The sequence below is a fragment of the Geotrypetes seraphini genome, chromosome 1 (assembly GCF_902459505.1).
Source record: "Geotrypetes seraphini chromosome 1, aGeoSer1.1, whole genome shotgun sequence".
Taxonomy (NCBI): domain Eukaryota; kingdom Metazoa; phylum Chordata; class Amphibia; order Gymnophiona; family Dermophiidae; genus Geotrypetes; species Geotrypetes seraphini.
Window position 1 is genome coordinate 129442864 of NC_047084.1, and position 23692 is coordinate 129466555.

The following is a 23692-nucleotide window of genomic DNA, read 5'->3' on the forward strand; positions in this document are numbered from 1 at the left end:
AGGAGGCACGCTTTGAAGGTCTCGTAGAGGCGGGCACGACAGCACTCGATGTCTGGAATGCCTGAGACTCAGCCGATGTCATCACCGAGGTAACGCAGCTGGAAGACAAAAAGAAAGAAAGAAGACTTACCAGGGATCGAAGTCAGTCCGATTCCAACGAAGGAACAAGGGTCCCGGCCATCCTGCTCACACGAGGTGAGCCCAGAGAGAGGCCAGGGAAGAAGAAAATACACGATCAGGCAACAACGCACAGCGACTCCCTAACAAAATAAAGAAGCCGCGGTGCTAGAAAGGCACTTAGAAGAACGGAGAGAAGAGAGACAGGGCTTTCTGGCTCCGCGGAAAACTAAGAACTGAGGACCATGAGGAGGGTATGCGCCCTCTAGTGGATCAGGAAGGCACACACATGCGTGGTGCAGCACTAGCAAACTTGAAAGTTTCAATCAAGTTTGCTTGAAAAGCTGTCCGCGTCGGGGCTCCGTAGATGACGTCACCCACATGTGAGAATATGCTGCCTGCTTGTCCTGGGATAACCGAAAGCGCTGCTCCAAGAGAGGCAGGCAAACCTAGTGCCGATTCGGAGTCCATAGAGAAAATGTAAATATATTCCCAGGTTGACTGCAGAAATGGGTAACCCTGAGAAACTAATGCAGCAGAATGGAATCCAGCCTGCCCAAAGCCCCTGTCTTGGCCACCCAATATTAAGTGATACCCTAAGAACTACAAGAACTGTCCCGAGGACCAGCAACACTTCAAAGAGAAACGCAAAACAGAGAGACTCCATGAACGAACTGGAAACATGAGGAGGATGCAAAGGTGCAAGCATCCTGAAAAATGTCAACAGCTCCCTGACCTGACAGTAAAGCGACTACTCCTTCATGAGAAAACTGTAAACCTGGAAAAAGAACACTGTCTTGCGATGTGAAAGGGAGCATGAGGACATTCAGCAACCTGCCTGAACTTTACGCAAGCAAAGGAAAGACAAGGCGCACCAGGCGTAATCCAGAAGCAGCATACGCCTCTCCAGAGAAACGAGCTGTACCTGGCCGAAAACAGACCAGGTTTCCACTCCAAAAGAGAGCTTAAGGGGAGAATTCATTGGGCATACAGTGCCAGCTACCCTACGAACTCGCAAGCAGAGGTTCTCGCCCTTAGGGATCAGCAGCCACTTAGACCATGCTTCTAGAGCAGAAGGCCGTCTAGCTTTTTTTTTTTTTTAAATAGACTTGAACCCTCCGCCTCTTCTTTTGGAGCCATATCAGCTCTACTCCTTAGCTGGGGCTTGAACCCTCAGCTTCTTGTTACTAACCCAGCACACAACCCTTGCGCCAACCAGGTTTTCACAGACAAGCTGGCCCACAGCAAGAAGAAAAGAACCATCAGGCCTCAAGAGAGACCCCCAACTCGGAATTCCTGCATACTACCCTGAAGAAACATGTGTAGAGCACAAGCAGGCGCACGCAGCACATAGGCACGCAGCACATAGGCAGAAGGCCTAAGGAAACCTCCAACATCGCCGCACGTTATCGGAACCCCGAGTGAAGCAATGAACCACTCGAATGATACACGGGCACGCCCTTGACACCTACTCCATCATGCTGTTTGCCAACCCATAAGGTAGCACAACCAAGCGTAGGCAGCCAAACCCAGGGCAGAAACTTAAAGTGTAAGTGCCTAGGGATATAAATGGACAGCCCCCAAGAACAACCAGCTGCATTTTTTTGTTTTTTTTGTAAGAGAAGCCTGTGGAATATACACCACAGCAAACTTGAGCACTGCAATACGGGGCAAAGCTGTTTCCAACAGGGCTGACGATCCAACCCCGAAACAAAAAGAAGTCAGCTGCAGGACATGAGTCACTGAACCCCGCGGCGCTGGGGGCCCAAGCGCGGGCACTTTCCCGCCAGAATCAAAACCGGCTGGCTCCCCCAACAGCGCTGTACAAAACAGACCGGGAGCTCATAGCCAAAACAGAAGCACACCGCCCCGCAAAGCAGATGTCGAGGCCCGCGCTGAGAAAGTCAGCCGCCTAGGATAACTCCCCGAGTAATGCGGTGCTGGTGACCCAAGCGCGGACTGTTTCGCGCCAAAACAGGCCGGCTCCGAGAACATTGCCGCTCACAACAGACTCGGAGCCCATAGCCGAAGCGTATATATATAAATATAACAGTGCAGCCGCATTCTCTACAAATTGCAATAAACATTGCAAAACACACCTCGGGGAGGAAAGGGAAAAAGGCGCATGGCTCCCAACAGCAGGGGAGCACAAGCTCGCACCACCCGCACTACAGAAAGATTCAGCTCCAGTTCAGATAATGTATAACACACCCGGAGCCGTCCTCACATCCCCGCGGCCACATCGAGAGCCACACAGTTGCATTTCCCCACGGGCCGTGGCAGCATCAAGAAAACAAAGTCCCAGAAACTACCAACCCCACAGCACAAGCGCCAGGGCAAGAAAAGAAGCTCTCCTTACTTATGCGCGGGAATACAGAGGCCACCTTACTGAAGCAACCTCATATAAAAACACATTCCACCACAAAACAAAACTGCCATAGTCAAGAACCCACAGTTCTCACACAACCACAAAGTTCAAAGACCAGTAGAATAAAACACATACTCACAATCTACTGAATAGTGCCGGTAGACGCCGGTAACACCGGCTGCCCAGCACGAGCAGGGCAAAAATTCAGCTGTATAGTCCCCTCTTTTTTTTTTTTTTTTTAATGGGAAAGAAGAAAAAATAGGGACCAGGGCAGACCCTCTATCATTGGAGGGAGGGTGAGGCAGGGACAAGGGGGGGCCCAAGTGTAACCTCTAAAGCCGGCACCGTTCAGCCGGACACCCCTGTCTCACTGAAGAGAAAGAATCTCAACAGGAGAAATAGAATTTCCAGCCATAGTCAGAATCCAGGAGCAATTGGAATAGCGACTTTCCCCTGCTGGGAGATAGAGCATACTGATGAGACAGGAGGAGTGCCAGCCAATAAGAACACCTGTTAATCAGTTTCTCTATCTCCACCTGCTGGTAAATGTGAGCTATCCTATTGGTCTCTGGATTCATCTGCTGCTGTTGCTAGGGAAATTATATTCATGTGGTATATTTTTTGTTGTATATGGAAGTGGGAGGGGGTGGGGGTTATATCTTTTTGTTGTATGATATGGTAGATTTTCAAGTGGTATTGTATTCTAATTGTTTGATATTTACTGTACACTTGTGAATTATAAAATGAATAAAGAATTTAAAAAGAAATAGTTAAGAAGAAAAAATTTAAAATGAATCAGGTTGGGCAGACTGGATGGACCATTCGGGTCTTTATCTGCCGTCATCTACTATGTTATATGTTACTAGCTTACTACAATGGGATGGAGGGAGTGTTGGCCATTTTTGAAATACTGCTTGGCCAAAGTGAACATCCTGTCTGGAATAAGATTCCAGACAGTAGTGAGATGTGAATGTATGAACTCAGGACCAAGTAAGCTTTATAGGAGTTGAACAGAGGAAAACAACTGAGGCTGAAATAGTTTAGACTTTATGGGCTATGATGTGACTCCCTAGTTGCAGTCCTGAGCATAACAGAAAGTGATACAAGCCACTAACCATGTAGATATAGTTCTTTTAGATAGAGGATGTCCCAGCATGTTAGGATCAAAGGAGACGAAAAGTTGAAGAGATGCTCTATGTGACCGAGTTCTCTGAAATTAGAAAGCAAAAGCTTGTTTGCAGTCGAAAGTATGAAGAGCCATTTCTCCAGGATGAGAATGAGGCTTAGGAAAGAATGATGGAAGTACGATCAATTGATTGAGATGAAATTCAGTGACTACTTTTGGAAGGAACTTCAGATGGGTGTTAAGCACAACTTTGTCATGATGAAACACTGTGAATGATGGATCCGTCGAAAAAGAAGAAAGAGAAACAAAATCTGATGTGACTTCCTGTTTTGGTCTGGGATGGACTGCAGCAGAGGGAACATGCAGCGGAGGCCGATGGCAGCCTGCTAGAATGCTGCAGCACCAATGATCTTCTGCAAGCCATAATTAGTTTTTTAAATGAGACCGGGAGGCTAGGGGGAAGCCAGATGACTGTGGAGGAAAGAGGGAAACATGCTGGTTTTCGGGGAACCCCCCTCATTTCACAAGGCCGAAGGTAATGTGTCTTGTAAAGATCTCAAAATATTGGGGGTGCTGGGGCACCCGCTGTGCTGGCACCTATGCCCCTATGCAGCACTTCACGATCGCACCCTTGCCCTCCCCCCGTGAGCTCCAACATCAGGCCTCATAAAGGAGGAGTAGCAGTGGATGGCCAGCAAGAGGCAGCGCTTAGGACAGGCTTTTTGATGCCAGAACGCTGCCACTCCGGCTTTAGGAGGCCCGAAGGTTTGTGGGGAGGAGGGTTGGTCACTGAATCGGCAAGCCCAATTTTTTAAGAAAACAAATCAATTCAGTGAAGTGAATCGATTCGAATCGGGCAGCACTATTATGTACTAGCTACAGGAGTTCTATAATCAGTGTTCAGAACTGCAATATGGCTATTATTTCAACAGTTTATTTTTTACAGTGGAGTAGACTGTATGGTATATTGCACTGCCTAGAAGGAAACCTCAGTTAAATACCTGTAATTTGAGTCAGTTTAGCTGATTCCTTATTTGGTGTGAAGCAGACTGCAGTTGATGAACATGAAGGGGTTGTGGTCACTGAAGATTCCCGTACAGGTAAGTTTTTTTTCAGCATTTGAGCAAAACTTGGTACTCTTGAACCCTGATGCCAATCACCATTGCTAGCCATTTTTCCCTGCAATAACAAAGCCAAAGTTATTTCAAACTAAATGAAGGTTGTCTATTACAGGGAAGTATAAGCTGTACAAATTGTATGATTCTTATACTGTATAGCACTTCAATTATGGGAATTTTCATAGTAAATTTTAATGGTTCTGTTTCTAAGCAATGGCATCTGGATGTTCAGTTTTACCTTCTTTCTTACAAAGGGAAAAAATGTGATATTACACACACACAAAAAAAACCCTAGCCAAGATTTTCTCCATAGAATGTGTTTGTATCACCACTATTTATGGTTCAAACTTGTCTAAAAGTACTATCTACCCTCAGTAAAAACTTTAACTTGCATTTTATGTTTATTGATTTGGCTTTAAGTTGTACTGGGTACATACATTTAAGGACAGTGTTCATACTGAGCTATAAAGAATGCTAGAATCAAGCATAGCTATTTCTTTTTTTCAATGAAAAGCTTTTATTGAAATACACTCCAAACAGTACAATTTCACAGGAAACGCAGGAACAAAGATACATAGAGCAAAATACCTCGCTCCAAAATAACAACAGAAACATGTGCAATTCCCACAGACTAATAAGAGCAATCAAAAATACCCACCAAATCACAGCCCATACCCCCCACCCACCCCCCTAGGGACAGAGCACAATACCAACATCTCTCAATAAGGTTGAGAAACAATCTATTCCAAACAGAAACCAAAACGTGAAAAGGAATATGGTTATGGGATCCCCCCAAGTATCGCCCATCCAGTCCTACTCCAGAACAAACCCAAAGCCCCTAGCCACCCCTACCACAAACCCTCACAGAAGCCCGAAAACTACGCCAGATATGAGCATAGCCATGTAATTTACCATGACGCAAAGCCGTTAAGTGATAAAGGTTCTGCCAATTTAGCAAGCGTTGCTCCACCAGGGCCCACGTGGGAGGGAGCGCCTGATTCCACAGAGAGGCAATGGCCAATCTAGCAGCAATGAATGCCAACTTACAAAATAAAGAGTCACCCCAAGCCAAATCCAATTGATGCCAAAACAACAAGGCGTGTCGCCAATCAGCCGGTATCTGGACATCTAAGATCCGGGACACCCGAACAAAAACCTCAGTCCAGAATCCACACACCTGCCCACACTGCCACCACATATGAATGTATGTACCCACTTCCCCACAGCCCCTCCAACATAGGTCACTCGCACCTCTCTGCCAACGAGCCACAACCTGAGGGGTATAGTACCACCGAAAGAGGACCTTGTAACCATTCTCGATTAGCAAAGCAGCTATACCTGCCGAGGAGATCTCCGACCATATGTCACCCCAAGTGTCCCAGGGAATAGCTGAACCACAATCATCTTCCCAAGCCCTCATGTAGGGAAGGGGAGCCCCCCGACAATTAAGGCACCTATATACTGCAGAGAGAGCTCCCTTCCGAAGCACTGGACCCAATAGCAGCTCAAAGGGCATCTTACCACCCCTCAAGTCTCCCAGAAGACCCGAGGCCCTGATATAATGGAGAACCTGCAGGTAGGGGAACAAATCCCTTATCCCAAACCCATACTTGCCCCTGAGTTCCGTAAAGGGTCTAACACCGCCCAGAACCGGGTCCCACAACTGTCCCACACAAACTAAGCCCCGTGACTCCCAGTCTGCAAACATTCCCCCATCCCTTTCTGGTGGAAAGTCAGGGTTGTGTCTCAACGGAGTATACCAGGAATGTCGCCTACTCCCCAATAAACAAGCTCTGGTCTGATTCCATACCTTCAAAGAAGTCACTACCGAGGATACCCCCCCTACCAGTCGCGCCCTACCAGGCACCCACGGCCGATGTAACCAAGGTACCCCCTCACTTAACCCTTGCTCAATTTCCACCCACGGTTTCGGCGTCTGCGTCTGCCATTCTAAAAGGACGCGCAGCTGAGCAGCCTGATAATATTTCACCACATCCGGGACCCCCAACCCCCCGTCCCCTCTCCCCATACATAAGACCTTCCTACTCACCCTTGGCCGTCGACCAGCCCAAATAAAATTAAAGATATGCCTTTGAACCCCCTCTAATGTTTTTCTACCCACCCAAAGAGGCAATACCTGGAATAGGAACAACAAACGAGGCAGAATCATCATCTTCACAATGGCCACCCAGCCCAACCAAGAGAAATACAGATCTTTCCAATTAAGCAAATCTTGGCGAATGCGACGAAAGAACGGAGGAAAGTTGAGGTCATATAACTCCACTCCCGGCGGTCCAAAATAAACCCCGAGATATCGCAGAGAACGCTGAACCCACCGAAACGGATACCGGTCGCGGAGATAGGAAACCCAGTCAGCAGAATCCTCCATATTAACATATGTATAACATTTATTAATATGGAGGATTCTGCTAGATAAAACATAAATTAAGAAATAACTGTATGGGGCGGTCTTGTACGCTAGAGTTCACGTCATCACGTGCCCTCGGGCTTGCTAAACAGCCCTAGATATTTAAATGAAAAAACGCTGCCGCTTCCGGTGTAAAGAATTGGCGGTTACAGTGGTAGTCGGTGGTGAAGAGGTAAGCAGCATTTCGGTAGGGCGATAGCTAGCTGTCTATAGAAAGAGCTTCCTTTTACTGTAAAGTTATTTATAATAAATTATTAATACGTGGCTATGCTGGTTATGCTTGCAGGGATGAAGCCTTGAAAAAGCTATTTAGGCGAAACATGTCGGCTTGGACATCCCTTATAAACGCTGACATCTCGAGCCAAGAAGACTTAGCCACAGTTTTAAGCTAAGTATAAAAACAAATATAAATAAAACATAAAAAGTTAAAAAATATTGCTCTATGAAAAAGATTATTAGACCCAGTGACGAGCAGACACGTAAAGCTCAGGACAATGAAAGGTTTGAGTCCTGAGTGGTGCCACTGAGGGTCGGTAAGAATCTAATATGGTTGCTTGTCTAGCAGGAAAGAAAGTATTCCTTAGCTAAAATATAGACATACGAAGTAAGCACCTATATTTACATACAGTGCTTTGGTTTGATTATATGTAATATCTATGCATAGATGTAATATCTATGCATAGATCTATGCATATCTATGTAATAAAGTGTTATTGTTTAGGCTTTATATTGTCTGTGTGCTTTTCTGAGTGTCACTGATCATCCCACTTGGCAGAAATAAGTGGCGGAACAAAGAGCAAAGGGGATAGCGGTGATCCTTGTGGCATGCCAGATGGATTGCTCCATGTATCTGAGAGATCGTGATTAAAACGGACTTGGTATGTGCGTGATATAAGGAAACCTAGAAACCAGTTCAGTACTTCTCCTCTGATTCCGATTGCGTCTAGGCATTGTAACAGTTTTCCATGGTCTACCAAGTCAAAGGCGGAACTCATGTCAAATTGCATGATTAGGGCGTTGAGGCCCTTACTGAACAAGTAGCGCAAATTGTCCAGAATAGCCGCAATTACCGTTTCAGTGCTAAATAGAGGCCTAAAACCAGATTGAATTTCGTGCAGGAGGGAGAATTGGTCAAGGTATTCCATAAGTTGGGTGTGTACCAGTCCTTCCATGATTTTTACCATAAATGGAATAGATGCTACAGGTCTATAGTTGGTTATTGATGTTGCTGGTTCTTTACAATTTTTTGGGACTGGGGTTATTATAATATGACCATTGTTGGTGAGGAAATTTCCATTACATAGGTTATTGGTTATATAATTCAATAAGGATAATTTAAAGCCTAATGGAGCTGCTTTCATAATCTCTGGGAGACACGAGTCCAAGACATAGTATGAATTAGAGTATTTGTTATATAATTTGATGTAGTTGTTCCAATCTGAGTTGTGGAAGGAACTCCAGATCATATCCGCTGGTAAGAACATAAGAACATAAGAACTGCCTTCTCCGGATCAGACCTTCGGTCCATCAAGTCCGGCGATCCACACACGCGGAGGCCCTGCCAGGTGTACACCTGGCGTAATTTATATTCCACCATATCCTTATATGCCTCTCTTAAGGAGATATGCATCTAGTTTGCTCTTGAAGCCTAGGACGGTAGATTCCGCAATAATCTCCTCTGGGAGAGCATTCCAGGTGTCAACCACTCTCTGAGTGAAGCAGAACTTCCTGACATTAGTCCTGAACCTGTCCCCCCTTAGCTTCATTACATGTCCTCTAGTCCGTGTCAAATTGGACAATGTAAATAATCTTCTCTGCTCTATTTTGTCGATTCCTTTCAGTATTTCATTTCTTGGTATATTGATTGATTGATGTTCGTATGCAGGAACTGTCGAGTAGTTGTTTCTTAGGTTTTTGATTTTTGAGTCGAAGTGTTGTGCTAGTTCATTTGCTGAGGGTAGTTTGGCATTATAAATGGGTTGAGTGTGGCATGTGGTGTCAAATAGGTTTGTAAATATGTTGAACAGTTCTTTTGTATTGTTCCTTTTGAGCCAGTATTAGATGAGTTGATTTTGGACGAGTAAAATGTTTTACGTTTTTCTTTTATCTGTTGTTTGTAGAGTTTTATGTTGGATCTCCAGATGTTTCGGTCTGACGCTTTTCCCGTTTTTTTCCAGATTCTCTCGAATCGTCTTACTGATTGTTTCATTGTTAGGAATTCGACGTCAAACCATTTGTTGTATTTGTTTGAACAGCTTTTGCTTTTTCGTATTGGGGCAATTTTATCTAAGATGGACGTGCTAGTTTTCATCCAGTGAGCATGGAAGTCAAATTCTTCTTCTACTATCTTCGCTTGTAGATCATATTGTGGCCAATATTCCTGTGGATTGATATGGCCCCTTGTGAGGTGATCTCTTTTTGTCCGTGGGCGTGTCTTAGTTTTTAGCTGGGTCCAAATTAGATTGAAATAATATGTGAAATGGTCGGACCAGATATCATGACACCAGGTACCGTTTGAGAGAGAGATGGGAGGGTCCGTGTTTTCTTTTATGGATATCGCTACAATGTCTAGGTGATGGCCTTTTTCATGCATTTGAGTGGGTGAAGGGAAATTGTAATTGAGTAGCGAAAGAAAGTTTTTAAAGTCTTTCGCTTCTGGATTGTCTATTTCATCTAGATGTAAGTTTATGTCTCCTGCCAAGCAACTCCCCCGGCAGTGGAAGGGATGCCCACTCCCTCTAACCACTGTGCCCCCAATGACCCCTCCCCCTTAACTTGTTTATGAAGGCTGGCTGGAGGGATGATTACTCACTCCAGCCAGCCTCTTCAAAATGGCAAGCCTTCCTCTCCCTGGTGCATCCTGGGATGCGCCGGAGAGGGGATTAGGCTCCAAATGGCTCAGACGCCTAAGAACCCTCCCCATTTTGAAGGAGCACGAGAATTAGAGGTAATTATTATTATTATTAGGTTTTTGTTTTTTTTATATACCGCCTATCAAGGTTATCTAAGCGGTTTAACAATCAGGTACTCAAGCAAAGATGGATCCTCGTGCTTCTGAATGCACCACAAATGATAACATCTTCAACTCTTTGCATAGGCTGCCACAGTTGACTTCTTTTTGCTGCGCAAGAGTAGCTATCACTCCCGAAGGGTAGCCTCTGTGGACTAAGGCCGCATGTTCAAGTGTTATGCCATAAGACAAAAGTGGTCTGGATCCCGGAGCACAATCTGGCTCTGCATAAGGAGATGAGGGTGACAGGAAAGCCCAAGTCCCTGATCCAGCTGTAAACATAACACAGCCACCTCAAGAATCACCCAGACGGCCTATCACGGGCCACGGAGGGAAGACAAAAGTACCTCCAGTGGCCAGGGTTACATCAGTATGCCCAAGCCTTCGCTTCCTGGCTTGTGGTGTCAGCTGAAGAACTGATCTACTTTCTTGGTGGCCACCAATGCCATAAAGTCGAACACTGGATGACCCCACTGCTCTACTATGCAGCTGAAAGCTCACTGGGACAGAGACCACTTGCCTGGATCCAGAGTCTGACGGCAGAGATAATTCCCCCTGTACATTGTCCACTCCGGCTACATGTGCCACAGAAATCGCTAAGTGGTGGCATTCCACCCAACGAAAGAGAAGCTGGGCTTCCTTGTGCAGAAGCGTGCTCCTGGTGCCTCCCTGATAATTTACATAGACTACTGCTGTGACATTGTCTGAAAAGACATGCACCACCTGATTCTGGAGGAGTCACTCGAAGAACAGGAGGGCCAGCCAAATTGCTCGAAGTTCTAGGCAACTGATCGACCACTTCCTCTCAGATGGGGACCACCGGCCCTGGACTGTCTGTGCAAACAGCACCCGAGCCATACAGGCTGGCATCTGATGTCAAATCACCCAGGCAGAATTATGGAGGGGAAGACCCCGGGACAGAGATGGAGGACAACCATCAGGCCAGACTCTTCTGAGCCTCCACCGTCCAAGGGAGCCAGACATGCAGCGGATCCCTCTGCAAACTCCAATGGGAAATAAGCGCATCCTATAGCGGGTGTAGGTGGGACCTTGACCAGAGAACCATATCTCTGGTTGCAACCATGGACTCCAGGACCTGCAGGTACTGCCAGGCTATCGGAGCTGGAGTCTCAAGGAAGGCATGTATCAGCTGGTGAAACTTCTTCTGGCGAGTCTGGCAGAAATACCTTGTTCAGCCCCATGGCGAAGCAGACTCCCAGGTATTCCAAGTCCTGTGTTGGAAAGAGCTGGCTCTTCTGAAAGTTGATTACCCAGCCAAGGTATTGAAGCAGCTGAACAACCTTGCGAACTGCCCGATGCCCCTCAGACTTAGACTGGGCTCTGATGAACCAGTCATCCAGATACAGATGGACTTGGTGAAGGTCCTGGGTGCTGTCGCCAACCTGAAGGGTAAGGCCACAAATGAAGTGATGCTGCAGAACATGGAACCTCTGATATTTCCTGTGCTTCAGAAAAATGGGTATATCAAGACAGATCTCCATCAAATCCAGGGAAGCTAGGAATTCCTCAGGAGCCACCGAGGCAATCACAGACCACACTATGTCCATCCTAAAGGGGGGAACCTTGAGGGCTGCACTGACCGCCTTGAGATCCAGGATTGTTTCCAGTCTTTGGAGCCTCTTTGGCACGATGAAATGTATCGAATATCTGCTGGAACCCAAGTAAGATTCCAGGATGGGTTCTATGAATATAATGTTTAACACCCTTTGGCCCATGGCCTCCACCTGAGCTGCCTTGTCTGGTCTCCTGGCTGGAGAGTCCAGAAAGAGCTCTGAAAGGGGCCAATAAAACTCAAGCTTGTAGCCATCTCAAAGAATATCCAGGACCCAGCAATCAGAGGTGATGGCTATCCACTCCCACAGGAAGGCCGAAAGTCAAATCTCCCTCCCATATGCGGAGGACTGGCTGAGGGCCTGCCATCATAATTGCTTCTTTGGGGGTTAAAGCAGAGTGGCTCCCCAAAGACTGTAGATGTTGAGTTCCACCAAACTGCTGTTTGGCTGACTGATAGAATCTCTGACCCGAGGAGCTCCATAGTACTGATGGGAACATCTGGAGTGACGAAAGCTAGAATGCCCCAGTCCTTAAGAGGACTGGGGCCTTCTGTCTGGCAAGGACTTAGGTTTATGGTTCTGCATACTAGCCATAAGCCAGACCTTTATCTAACAGTAATTGCTCTTTAAAAAGTAACTTACTGAGGGTCAACCTTGGAGGATGAGTCATCGGACCACTGCTGGAATATGCAAGTAGGCCTCTGTTAGATTGAGAGAGGTCAGATACTCCCTCGGCTGAACCGCCAGGATCACAGACCGCAGTGTCTCCATGCGAAAAGACGGAACTTTGAGAGCTCTGCTGACCCCTTTCAAATCTAAGATGGGCAGAAAGGTCCACACTTTGATAGCAGCACAAAATAAATCCAGTACCTGCTGGTGCAACATTTCTGAGGGGATACTGGAACTACTGCTTTGAGATCTAGCAATCTTTGAAGGGTCTGGCGAAAAGCCTGCTTCTTCCACTCTGCCTGGCACAGAGCAAATTGGGTCTAATATGGATGTTTCCAAAAGACTTGAAGAATATATAAAAAGCCTACCACAGGCTAGCTTGAATATGTCTATCTTCAATACTAGCTGTTCCCATGTAGAACAGAATAAGCTACTATCTTTTTCTAAACAATAGATTTACTCGCAGTAAGAGACAGGCATATCATAATCATGGGTGACCAGATCATAGGACCTTTTATAATTTCCATATTATTTCAGGTGCACATCCTGACTGCAAATTTTAATCACCTATGCCTGTCCCAACCTACCTACCTCACCTATTTTGTGTAAAAAAAACTACAGAACTACATCTACATGTGTGTGCTGTGTATATTGTATAGTAATGAAAAAAAACTCCAAAACCCCCCACTAACCACAAAAGTAGTAACTATCATATGTGAAGAGGAAAAGCAACACTTATCTCAAATGGTATAGCCCATGAACCAGCGCTGGTTGAGAATATACAACTCCCAAAATCCTTCTGACAGGAGAAACAGGCATTTCATTATGTCCAAAGCAGATCTTCCTCAGGGGGTAATAACCAGCATTGCCCCTCATACAATTCTTATAATAATAATAATTTATTTTCTTGTATACCACCCTACCAGTAGTTCTGGTCTAAAGGTAAGCGCAGCCGCGCAATACAGTTGCTTTGAAGGACTACTAATGAAAGAAAATCATTTCTCATTACAAGAGTGCCCACCACAACTGTATGATTTTGCCTGACAAGGAGAAGCTAGAAAATGATCTGGCAGGGAGTGGGCAAACTTCAGAGCATAACCGTCTCAAATCACCTCCAAGACCCACTGATTGGACGTGATTTCTGTCCACTTTGGAGAAAAGTCACGCAGCCGGGCACCCACCGGAACCAGAGCGGGGTGCCGGCAAGGGGTCATTGGGCAGGATGGGGCACAGGGGAAACGGTGGAGGGATTCCCAGCCCCCTGAAAAGACTGCATGCGCTGACAAAAACAACCCCGGGAAAACCCAGAAAACGAGAAGGGAGCAGCCCCACTCCCAGGGAGATATCTGCGGAACTCCCACAGATGCCCTCATGCAGTGCCACCCCTAACAGCCGGGCGGGCACAGTCTTCAGGCAGGCGGGGCACTTTAGAGTCCGTCAGAGTCTGAACCAACTTATCCAAATCCTCTCCAAATAAAAAAGATCCCCAAAAGGGAAATTTAGTGAGTTTAGTCGCCGACCAAGTGCGAAGCCACAAGGTACGATGCTCGTCCACCCCAAAAGCAACAGACTTGGCGGACATCCACACCAAGTCAGAGGGCATCCAAGATGAAAGAGGCTGCCATCTCAATCTTTGCCACCTCTTGATCCACCAAGGACCAGTCATCAGCCTCACTATCAAGGGCACGCTCAGCCCACTAAAACACGGCCTGAGCCACAAGCTACCCACAAATAGCCACCTGGACACTCAAGGCAAAGACATCAAAATTCTGCTTAAGAATGGTCTCCAACTTACACTCCTCATAGTTCCTTAAGGCAGAAATGCCCATTAAGGGCACTGTATGCTGCTTAGAATTAGCTGAGACCAATGCGTCCACCACTGGCGACTTCCAGATAGCCCTATCCCCCTGCACGATGGGATACAAATGAATCATGGAGCACGCAAACCGAAACAGAACCTTCGGTGTATTCCACTGCGTCAGGAAAAGAGTGAGATTCAGGGTGGATCCACCTAAGAAGAGGGTCCCCCACACACGCCTCCTCAAAGTGCAACACCAAGGAGACCTGCTGAATCAGATCTGAAGGCTTGTCCCTCTGAAAAAGACGTACCACGGATGCCTCCTTGCTGGTAGATGGAGAATCCAAGGCCACGCTACCAGCGGTTGTTCCACCAAGAGGATCCTGGAGGTCTCCCCAAGGGTCCAGGTCCTCATCTAGGTCAACACGCTCCTCAGCAAGTCTTCGTCTCAGGCCACCTGCAGGCACTTGGACGAGGAGGAGGATGGGGCGCTAGAGTAGAGAGGGGCATAGCCCCAAGGGGTACGGAGGGAAAACCCCCGGCCACCTGAAAATAAGCTCTGCACAAAGCAAAAATTAAATAAGTGGAAAAAACCCCTAGCGGCCTCATGGGACTCCCTGCTACAGCAGGGGACCCAGCTGAAACCTGCCCATGTTTTTCCAAGACAGAGGGAAGATCACCTGAGGCTGCAAAGAAAATGGAGTGTCTTCCCGCCAAAAATGGCTGAGCTCCCACTGAAAATAACCCCTCCACAGCCTGTAGCAGCTGGGAAGCCTGAACCATCCCAGCCACTAAAGCAGGCAAGCCGGCATCAGCTGTGAGGGAATCCCCAGCCGCTTCGGCTGTAAGGGAATCCTTTTTACCCTTACAGTCAGCAGCTGAGGAAATCCCTCCGTGGGCGGCGGAGGAAGCCCAGGCTTCCCTGCTGTCAGCTGCCAATTCGTGATGGACTTGCAGCGGGGAACCCTGGCTGCCAACACCTGCTGCCGACAAGGCTCCCTCACCACTCTGGCCTGCAGTGCTTGCACAGGCCGGCCGCAAGAACCTCGCGTCTGGAGCAAAATGAGCACTTTTTCCCTTGTAAAGTGCTCATTGTTCCATAAGCAATCTTGCTAAAGAAAAGTGCTGGTTAGTTGAAGAAAACAGTAAAATACATTAAATTTAAAGGGAAAGCAGCCCTTCAGACTGGCACTACCTCAGAATTTTTTTTCCTTCACAGAACAGACTCCACTGCCTCTCAAAGCAGTATGCCTTACCTGAATTGGGGGTAAGGCTTAAAAAATGTTGGAGAGGTGAGGGAAATGGGGGAAGGGACCCAGCACAAGACCAGCCGGGTGTGACACCCTCAAGATTTAACAGACCCCCCAATCAGGGCCCACCCAAACTCAATTCTGCACAAAAATGGGGACTAGGAGCCCTAAACATAATCCAACAGCCATAACCAAGGGAGATGGGTACAATTCACTCATACCTGCTGTTAAGACTGAGAAAAGACTGATGGAATTAGGGAGAGTCATCTATTATGTACTATTTTAAAGTTTTGTCTCAGTCATGAAATATTACCCATATGTGAAGCCTATACCGGTCTGGAGAGTTTGCTAAAGAATGGTTACTGAAGATGGGCAGACTGGATGGGACATTTGGCCATCCACCTGAAGGCAGGTCTGCCTTCTGCCTTCAAAAGCTCATCTAAATCATATTCCAATAAAAAAGTATCACTATTTTCCTCTTTGGTTTCTATTTATTACTTTTTAAGTATAGTAAGGGCATAGCTAAGTAAAAGTATAACAACACATGGTGGCAGCCATAGAGGTGGTTCCTTGGGCGAGGAGCATGCATGAAACCTGTCCAAGACTGTCTTCTCTCTTGCTGGTCTCAGATGGACTTGCTTCAGCAACCGCTTCCATAGTTACAGAAGCGTGCAAGACAGCTTCCCTCTCAAGGAGTCATTAAATCAGTCAGTATTCAAATCCAAGCTAAAAGCCCACTTTTTTTAATGCTACTTCAACCCCTAACTCCCACTCACTATAAAATTACCTGTCTTTCTATCTGCAAGAAACTTCCCAACCCCTATACAGTATGTCCTCTCTATCCAATTAGATTGTAAGGTCTTCTGAGCAGGGACAATGTATTACATGTTGATTGTACAGAACTGCTTACACTTTTCAGTGCTATATAAATAAGTAAAGGGATATCTGTAGTTTGAATATAAAGCATTCTTTTCTGACAGGGGGGATAGGGAAAGGACTGGTTTTGTCTGGTGTTATACCTTTTTTAATACCTTTCCTTTGGTTTTGTCAGCAAGTTAGAATTAAAAAGTTCCAGGGTAGGTCAGATTAGGAGGAAAAGCCAAAGAAGTTGAGCAGAGTATGAAGCAGAGCAAATCTTATGGGCAGACCAGCCTTCTTCTCCCTTCTACCACCTAGGGATTGAGGAACTATAAGTAGAACAGCTCTTTGCACCGGCCTCACTGCCAAGAGAGGGTGAATTTGGGATTAAAGCGCCCAGGGCATGCCCAGTTATTAGCCAAGACTACTTGGTTGCAGTATCTTCTTGTTTGCAAAGCAAGACAGAGCTTGAGCAGCACACTAGCTCAAAAAGTATATTTTACTTAGATGTTCAGGGGATGATGGTTGGAGTTTAATCGTTTTTTTCCCCTGCAGCTGTAACCTTTTAATTTTGCTTTTCCACTCACTTCTTAACTTGTCTTAAGTTTTACCATTGAAAGCCAGCTAAAATCCATACGTTCATACTTCTCAGAACCCAAATTTGTCCAACTACGGTACGCTTTTGTACTATCTCACTTCTTAGACTATTGCAACACACTACTAGTGGGCCTGCCTACCAAAACTCTCTCCCGCCACCAAAGGGTGCAAAATGCTGCAATCCGCCTCCTGAAAAACCTTGGCATTTGTGACCACGTTACTCCTGCATTAGCTTCCAAGAACTGGAAAGCATTCAAAAACACTATGCCTTCTTGATGCTCGCTTTCAAAACCTTCCACACTACATGACAACTAAACTTCAAATCTAGTTCCCAAAGTGACCACTGAGGTCCCAAGGAGAAAAACCACTGACCATACCTCCTGGCCTCTCCCTCAAAACCGAAACAGTCCGCAAACGCTCCTGCTCGTATTTCATACCCAGACTATGGCACACCATCCCCCCATCAGTTAGAACTGGAGCTTCAGGAAGGCCATGAAAACCTTCCTCTTCACAAACCCAGCGCCTTAAGGACAGGCACCCAGAAATGCCATTCAGAGGCAACGCACCTATGCCACCTACTCTCACCAGATGCTGCTTAGTGGATATGTTTTATTGCCATGTCTCTATTTCTTCATTCAATTCCAGGGGAGCTCAGAATGGTTTACAATGCATTTATTCAGGTACTCAAGCATTTTCCCTCTCAATCTATCTAAGGTACCTGGTGCAATGGGGGGGGGGGTTAAGTGCCTTGCCCAGGGTTTGAACCCACAACCTCAGGGTGCTGAGGCTGGAGCTTTAACCACACATGTACTTTGCAACCGTTCTGGGCTCCTTTGGGAGGAAGGGCTAAATTGGATGGACTGTGCGTGCGCAGGCGCACTGCGGGGCAGGGGTTTCCTCTGCAGTAGCGCCCACTACCGGCAGCCTTACTGCAGCGCCCTTTGCCAATGAGCCAGGCCTAGCGCTGCCATCAAGGGCGTCCTCCTAAGCCCTCGAAGGGCAAGGGGAAGCCGAGCGGGGCCTGGGGCGTTCGCTCAACCCCCGCCAACGCCGCCCTTTCCCTCAGCCAAGCCTACCTAGGACTCCCGGGCCTCGACGCAACCGTTAGCCTCGCCGGCGTCGTCCCTCGAAGCGCCTCGTGCGGCGGCGGCGGCGGCTCCGTAACGTCAGGGGCGCGACAGGCACTCGCGGCTCAAAGGAGGCGGAGCGGCCACGCCCAAGCGGCGCGCGCCGAGCCGTTCACGCGCGGCAGCCGCAGGTGGAGGAGGACGACGGATGGCGCCGCGCGCTGCGGCCAAGGAAAAGAGCGGGCCGGGGCGGCGAGGTAAGCTGGCTTGGAGAAGGGAAGGGAAGGGGAGGCCCGAAACTCCCTCCTTTCCCCCGGGGAGGGGGGTTCAAAACAACCTTCTCCAGCCCCTCCCTTCCCTTGAGGGTGGTGGGGGCTCAACACTCCCTCCTCCAGCCCCTCCTTCTGTGGGGCGACTCAACACTCCCTCCTCCAGCCCCTCTCTCCTTTCCCCCGGGGAGGGGGTTCAAAACAACCTTCTCCAGCCCCTCCCTTCCCTTGAGGGTGGTGGGGGCTCAACACTCCCTCCTCCAGCCCCTCCTTCTGTGGGGCGACTCAACACTCCCTCCTCCAGCCCCTCTCTCCTTTCCCCCGGGGAGGGGGTTCAAAACAACCTTCTCCAGCCCCTCCCTTCCCTTGAGGGTGGTGGGGGCTCAACACTCCCTCCTCCAGCCCCTCCTTCTGTGGGGGGACTCAACACTCCCTCCTCCAGCCCCTCTCTCCTTTCCCCCGGGGAGGGGGTTCAAAACAACCTTCTCCAGCCCCTCCCTTCCCTTGAGGGTGGTGGGGGCTCAACACTCCCTCCTCCAGCTCCTCCTTCTGTGGGGGGACTCAACACTCCCTCCTCCAGCCCCTCCCTCTGGGGGGGGGAGCTCAACACTACCTCCTCCATCCCCTCCCTCCTTTCCCCCAGGGGAGGGGGCTCAAAATTCCTTCCTTTCCCCCAGGAGGGGGGTTTAAAACAACCTTCTCCAGCCCCTCCCTTCCCTTGAGGGTGGTGAGGGCTCAAAACTCCCTCGGAGGGGCTCAACACTCCCTCCTCCATCCCCTCCCTCTGGGTGGGGGCTCAACACTCCCTCCTCCTGCCCCTTCCTCCTTTCCCCCAGGCGAAGAGCGTAATAGACCATCAACTTGGAACAGAGTTTCTCCTCACACAATGTGGGTTATGCCCCCAACTGGGGGGTCACATCGACATTTTAATTTGGCCTCTATCACCAGCTGATGACCACAAAGTGATTGACCTGCCCTCAGCCTTGGCCCCCCCTCACTGCACTCGCACATTAGGGTTGGCCAGAAAGACCTCAAGTTGGAAAACTGCCAATTAAATTTTTTCCCATGAATTACATTGGGCTGAACAATATATATATACATGTATATATTTTAAAGCCTATCCTGGGGTCCCTCAAAACCACTGATTACTATAAAGCTCTGTAAATTTCTTGCTACTATAGCTCTACCTTCTATGTTTTCACACTCAGCAATGACGCATTGATAAAAAGACATTTTGTGTCAAGTCTGTTTTATTGAAAAAGAATAATAAATCGGTAGACAAATAATACTAGACTCTCCAAGATGCTTATTATAACATGTAGGGTCAGATTCCTTAGAATCCCTCCCCTTTTACAAACCCACGATAGCAGTTTTTAGCGCCAGCCTGCACATAAAAAAATTTTTAAATTGAATCAGGTTGGGCAAACTGGATGGACCATTCGGGTCTTTATCTGCCGTCATCTACTATGTTACTATGTTACACAGAGCATTCAGCATGCCAGCCTGCACCAAAAACTGCTATCAAGGTTTTGTAAAAAGTGGGTGGGCGAAGTATAATTACAAAAGAATGATAAAAAGGCATTTCATGCAAAAAAAAGTCTAGCAGTAATTTATTAAATGAACCTTCAAGATCTATACTTTATTGTGGAAAATGACAGAAATTTAACATATCTCGCTAATAGTTAATCATGAACATCTTGGTGTAATTATCTACCTACCAATGGCATTCCAAAGAGTGGTGTAGCGAGGGTGAGACGCTGCTCCCCGCCACACTCCTTCCCTTGTAACATTCCTGGCACAAGCATCAACCCCCAAGCTGCTGTCACGCCAACATTGGCTCTTCCACTGATGACACTTCCTAGGTGTGTGTACAGGAAGTGACATCGGAGGTAGAGCTGGCACGACAGCAAGTTGGGGGTTGCTGCTCACACCAGGAACATTACAGAGGTACAGGGAAAGGCACATGGCATGCACACGCAGCAGAGCGGAGGACAGGTGCCTGTGCCATCACCAAGATGGTGCCTTGGGCGGACCAAGCCCCTCTTTCCCCCCTCCCCCCCCTTTTCACTACGCCAGTGGTTTCAAGTATTCAGGCCTGGATTCTCAAAAAGCTGCCAAAGGTTAGTTGCTGACTTTGCTATTACAATAGTAACCTATCTATGGTGTGACATCGGAGGTAGAGCTGGCACGACAGCAAGTTGGGGGTTGCTGCTCTGATGATCACACCATAGATAGGTTACTATTGTAACAGCAAAGTCAGTTCACATTTTTGACTAAAGCAATTTCTGACTTTCCCTAGTTTTTACTAGTAATACCCCCATGATATCAGAAAGAAAGGTTAGTTGCTGGCAGGCCAGTGTTCTCCCCAGAAATTTTTTCCAGCCGGGTGGCATGAAAAGTAGCCGAGTGGGGCGGGGCGGGGCAATTTGGTAGTGGGGAAAATTAAATGTATACTATTTTTATTAGTTAATTATTATTATTTTCCAATGCTCGATATGACTTCCTTTTTTAAGGTTTGACACTTGTGCCAGAATATTTTTACTAAGTTTAAGAAGTATCCAATTCTAGAAGTGAATAATTAGATATTCACCCTCTTTCAAATAGTATAGAGGTTTAAAAAAGGGAAATGCATTAATGAAGTCATTAGGTTCAATCTAACCATTTATTTCTGCATGAATTTAAACAACTAAAAAAAAAAAAAGATAAATATAGCTCATCCAGTCATACAAGAAATGTACAACACCTCTAATAATGTTTTGATCTATAGGTTCCTTCCTGAGGTCTCACTGAGGATATGAAATAGATGCTATCCCCACTTCCAGACCTCTTCCACATAATTTATGGAGAGGTGTTACTGAGCCTTGAAGGGCACCTGTGTGATTGATCTTTATCTGCTTCTTTTTTATTTTGCTATAGTGCAAAGTAAGAGCTAGGGCAAAACAGTATAGGTAAAGATGCAGGTAATAATTAGCAATGTATTAAAAATATTTTATTTTTATTTGCTTATAATGTCATTTGAAAGATACTTGATGATAATACAACTTTAATTTAATTCTTTATAATGTGTGTCTGTGTGTTGGGGGGGACAACACCTACGTCAACAGTAAAGTTAGAATAGAGTCATTAAATCCAGTGGTGTACCTAGTATATATGACAGCCAGTGCTAATCATTTTTTTAACAACCCCCTCCTCTATATAAAAAAAGATATTTTTAGTAATAATCCATGAGTCACACAATAAGGGTGCATCTAGGAAAAGGCAGCATCTTAAACACTGCAGTGAGCACTAGAACACCAACACACGCATTGGAAAACTAAACAAACCAGATCCTACACAGTCAATTGATCCTGTAGTCGATGCTAACAGAAAACCATGCCCTTTTCATACACACAGATACACCCTCGCCCAATATGGAATAATCACAAACTAAAAATAGAAATATGCAGTCAAAAGTTAAACTGAACCAAGAAACCAGACTCTGCATACAATGCAACACCACAGAAACAGTGACACATGTCCCCTAATACTGTGCAATATATAAAGACAGTAGATGTAAATTTGAAAAAAAACTTCTACATAAGTCACCACTTTACAAATTAACAAATAGAAATAAAATAATGATAAATATGAAAATACCATTTTATTGGACTAATCCATTTTTCAATTAGCTTTCAGAGTCCAAATCTTTCTTCAAGACAGTACAGTATATAGCTGTTATGGTATCCTGTCCTGACCTGAGGAAAGGGGTTTATTCCCTCTCAAAATTGCCTTATTTCCATTTCCTATTGATAAATTTTAATCAATACAGTTACAATACTACTTGATTCTACGTAAAGCAACAAAAATATTTTTTTTCTACCTTTTGTCGTTTCTGCTTTAGTCATCTTCTCTTCACTCTCTTCTTTCTATTCAGCATTTGTCCTTGCTCCCTTCCATGCAACATCTGTCCTCTCTCTTTGCCCCTTCCACCCAGCCTCTACCCTCTCTCTACCCCTTCCATCTACTGTCCACCCTATCTCTACCCCTTGCATCCACTGTCCACCCTTTCTGCCTTTTCCATCCAGTGTCTGCCCTCTCTCTGTTCCATATGGTATCTTCCTTCTTTCTATGTCCCTTCAATAAACTCTATATCTTGTGCCCTTTCTCTCCTTTGTACATGATTTATTTCAGCTTCAACCCCTCTCCATTTTTTGTCTCCACCCCTATGCTCTGGCATCTCTCTCTTCTCCTTTCCTTCCTTCTAGAGAATGACACGGGGAAAAAATCTGTCCCCGTCACCGCCCCGTCCCCGGCCCACCATCCTCTGTACCGCCCCGTCACCGCCATTCCATTCACCGCCCCGTCACCGTCACTGCCATCACTTTCACCGCCCCGTCACCGCCACTGCCATCCCATTCACCGCCCCGTCACCGTCCCCGCAGCATCCATATAAGCCTTAGTACTCTAATATTTAGCGTATTCCATTCTTATAAATCAAAGTTCCTGCTGCTGAACTAGAGAAAGAGATGTTCAGCTGGCAGGGCTTTGTTTATAAATTTTTATTAACACAACTAATATACCACCATAATGTTTCCGACAGAGGACAAGTATGCAATAAATGCATTTTGCTGTTTCAATGCCAGTGCTCAGCAGAACAACAGACAGCAATATGGACATTCACCTTATGTAGTACTTTTTTAATATATAAAAATAGGCAAAATTAGTTGCTGTTTTATCATTATATTTTCTTGCCATTATAGTATTCTTCATTGATCATTTTTCTTTTTAAATTCAAAACAAATTCAACCTATCTTGTGTCCCAGCATGAATTCATGTTTCACTCAATTGGCTGTTTCAAGGGAATTAACCCTCCAACTTCCATTTGCAAAAATACCCAATGTTGTTCCTTCTATGAGCAATATTTAAATTATGAGGAACAACATTGGGTATTTTTGCTGAATTGTGTGACACCATTTGGGCTGAACATGAAGATTGAAAATGCCTGGTTAGCCCTGGACAGATGATTTGAACAGCCAGGAGCCTGTCCTGGCCATTTAAATCATTTTGAATATCTAGTCCAATGATAACAGAATTAGGGTGATTATAGAAACATAGAACTTTGTTGATCACTAAAAACAGTGGAGACTAAGGGTCTATCAAGCTCAGCATCCTGTCTTTGACACTGGCCAGTCTTGGTCTTTGGAACTGCCCATTGTGTCAGAAGCAATAGGGATTAAGTGACTTGCCCAGGGTCACAAGGAGTGTATTGTAGCTCTAACCACTGGATTTAGAAGTTGGCTTCTTTTGGGATCTTTAACTCATCATCGCTAGGACTCGAATCTGAGTCCGTGGCACCTAACATAGAATGGAATTAGTATGGCAAAGTAATGAAGAATGGTCCAGCAGCCCCCACCCTCCCTCCACCTCACCTTATATTCATTCCGAGTTTGCCGGCTTCCTTTTT

At 46.3% G+C, this 23692-nt stretch overlaps 1 protein-coding gene across 8 annotated transcripts in view; it reads right to left on the minus strand.

Moving 5' to 3' along the window:
• ADAD1 (adenosine deaminase domain containing 1) overlaps positions 1–18561 on the minus strand; it is a 226045-nt gene extending 207484 nt beyond the window's left edge. For 3 of the 8 annotated variants that reach the window (XM_033938507.1, XM_033938496.1, XM_033938455.1), the window contains exons 1-2: positions 17990–18419; positions 4613–4790 (exon numbers count right to left, since the gene is read on the minus strand). In XM_033938507.1, coding sequence (XP_033794398.1) covers positions 4613–4784 — 172 coding nt within the window. In that variant the 5' untranslated portion in view covers positions 4785–4790; positions 17990–18419. Of the gene's footprint in view, positions 1–4612; positions 4791–17290; positions 17414–17479; positions 17505–17631; positions 17679–17989; positions 18420–18455 lie in introns of those variants that run through there. The other 5 variants (XM_033938463.1, XM_033938490.1, XM_033938481.1 and 2 more) reach the window with 5 other exon arrangements.
• Positions 18562–23692: the final 5131 nt, after the last annotated feature.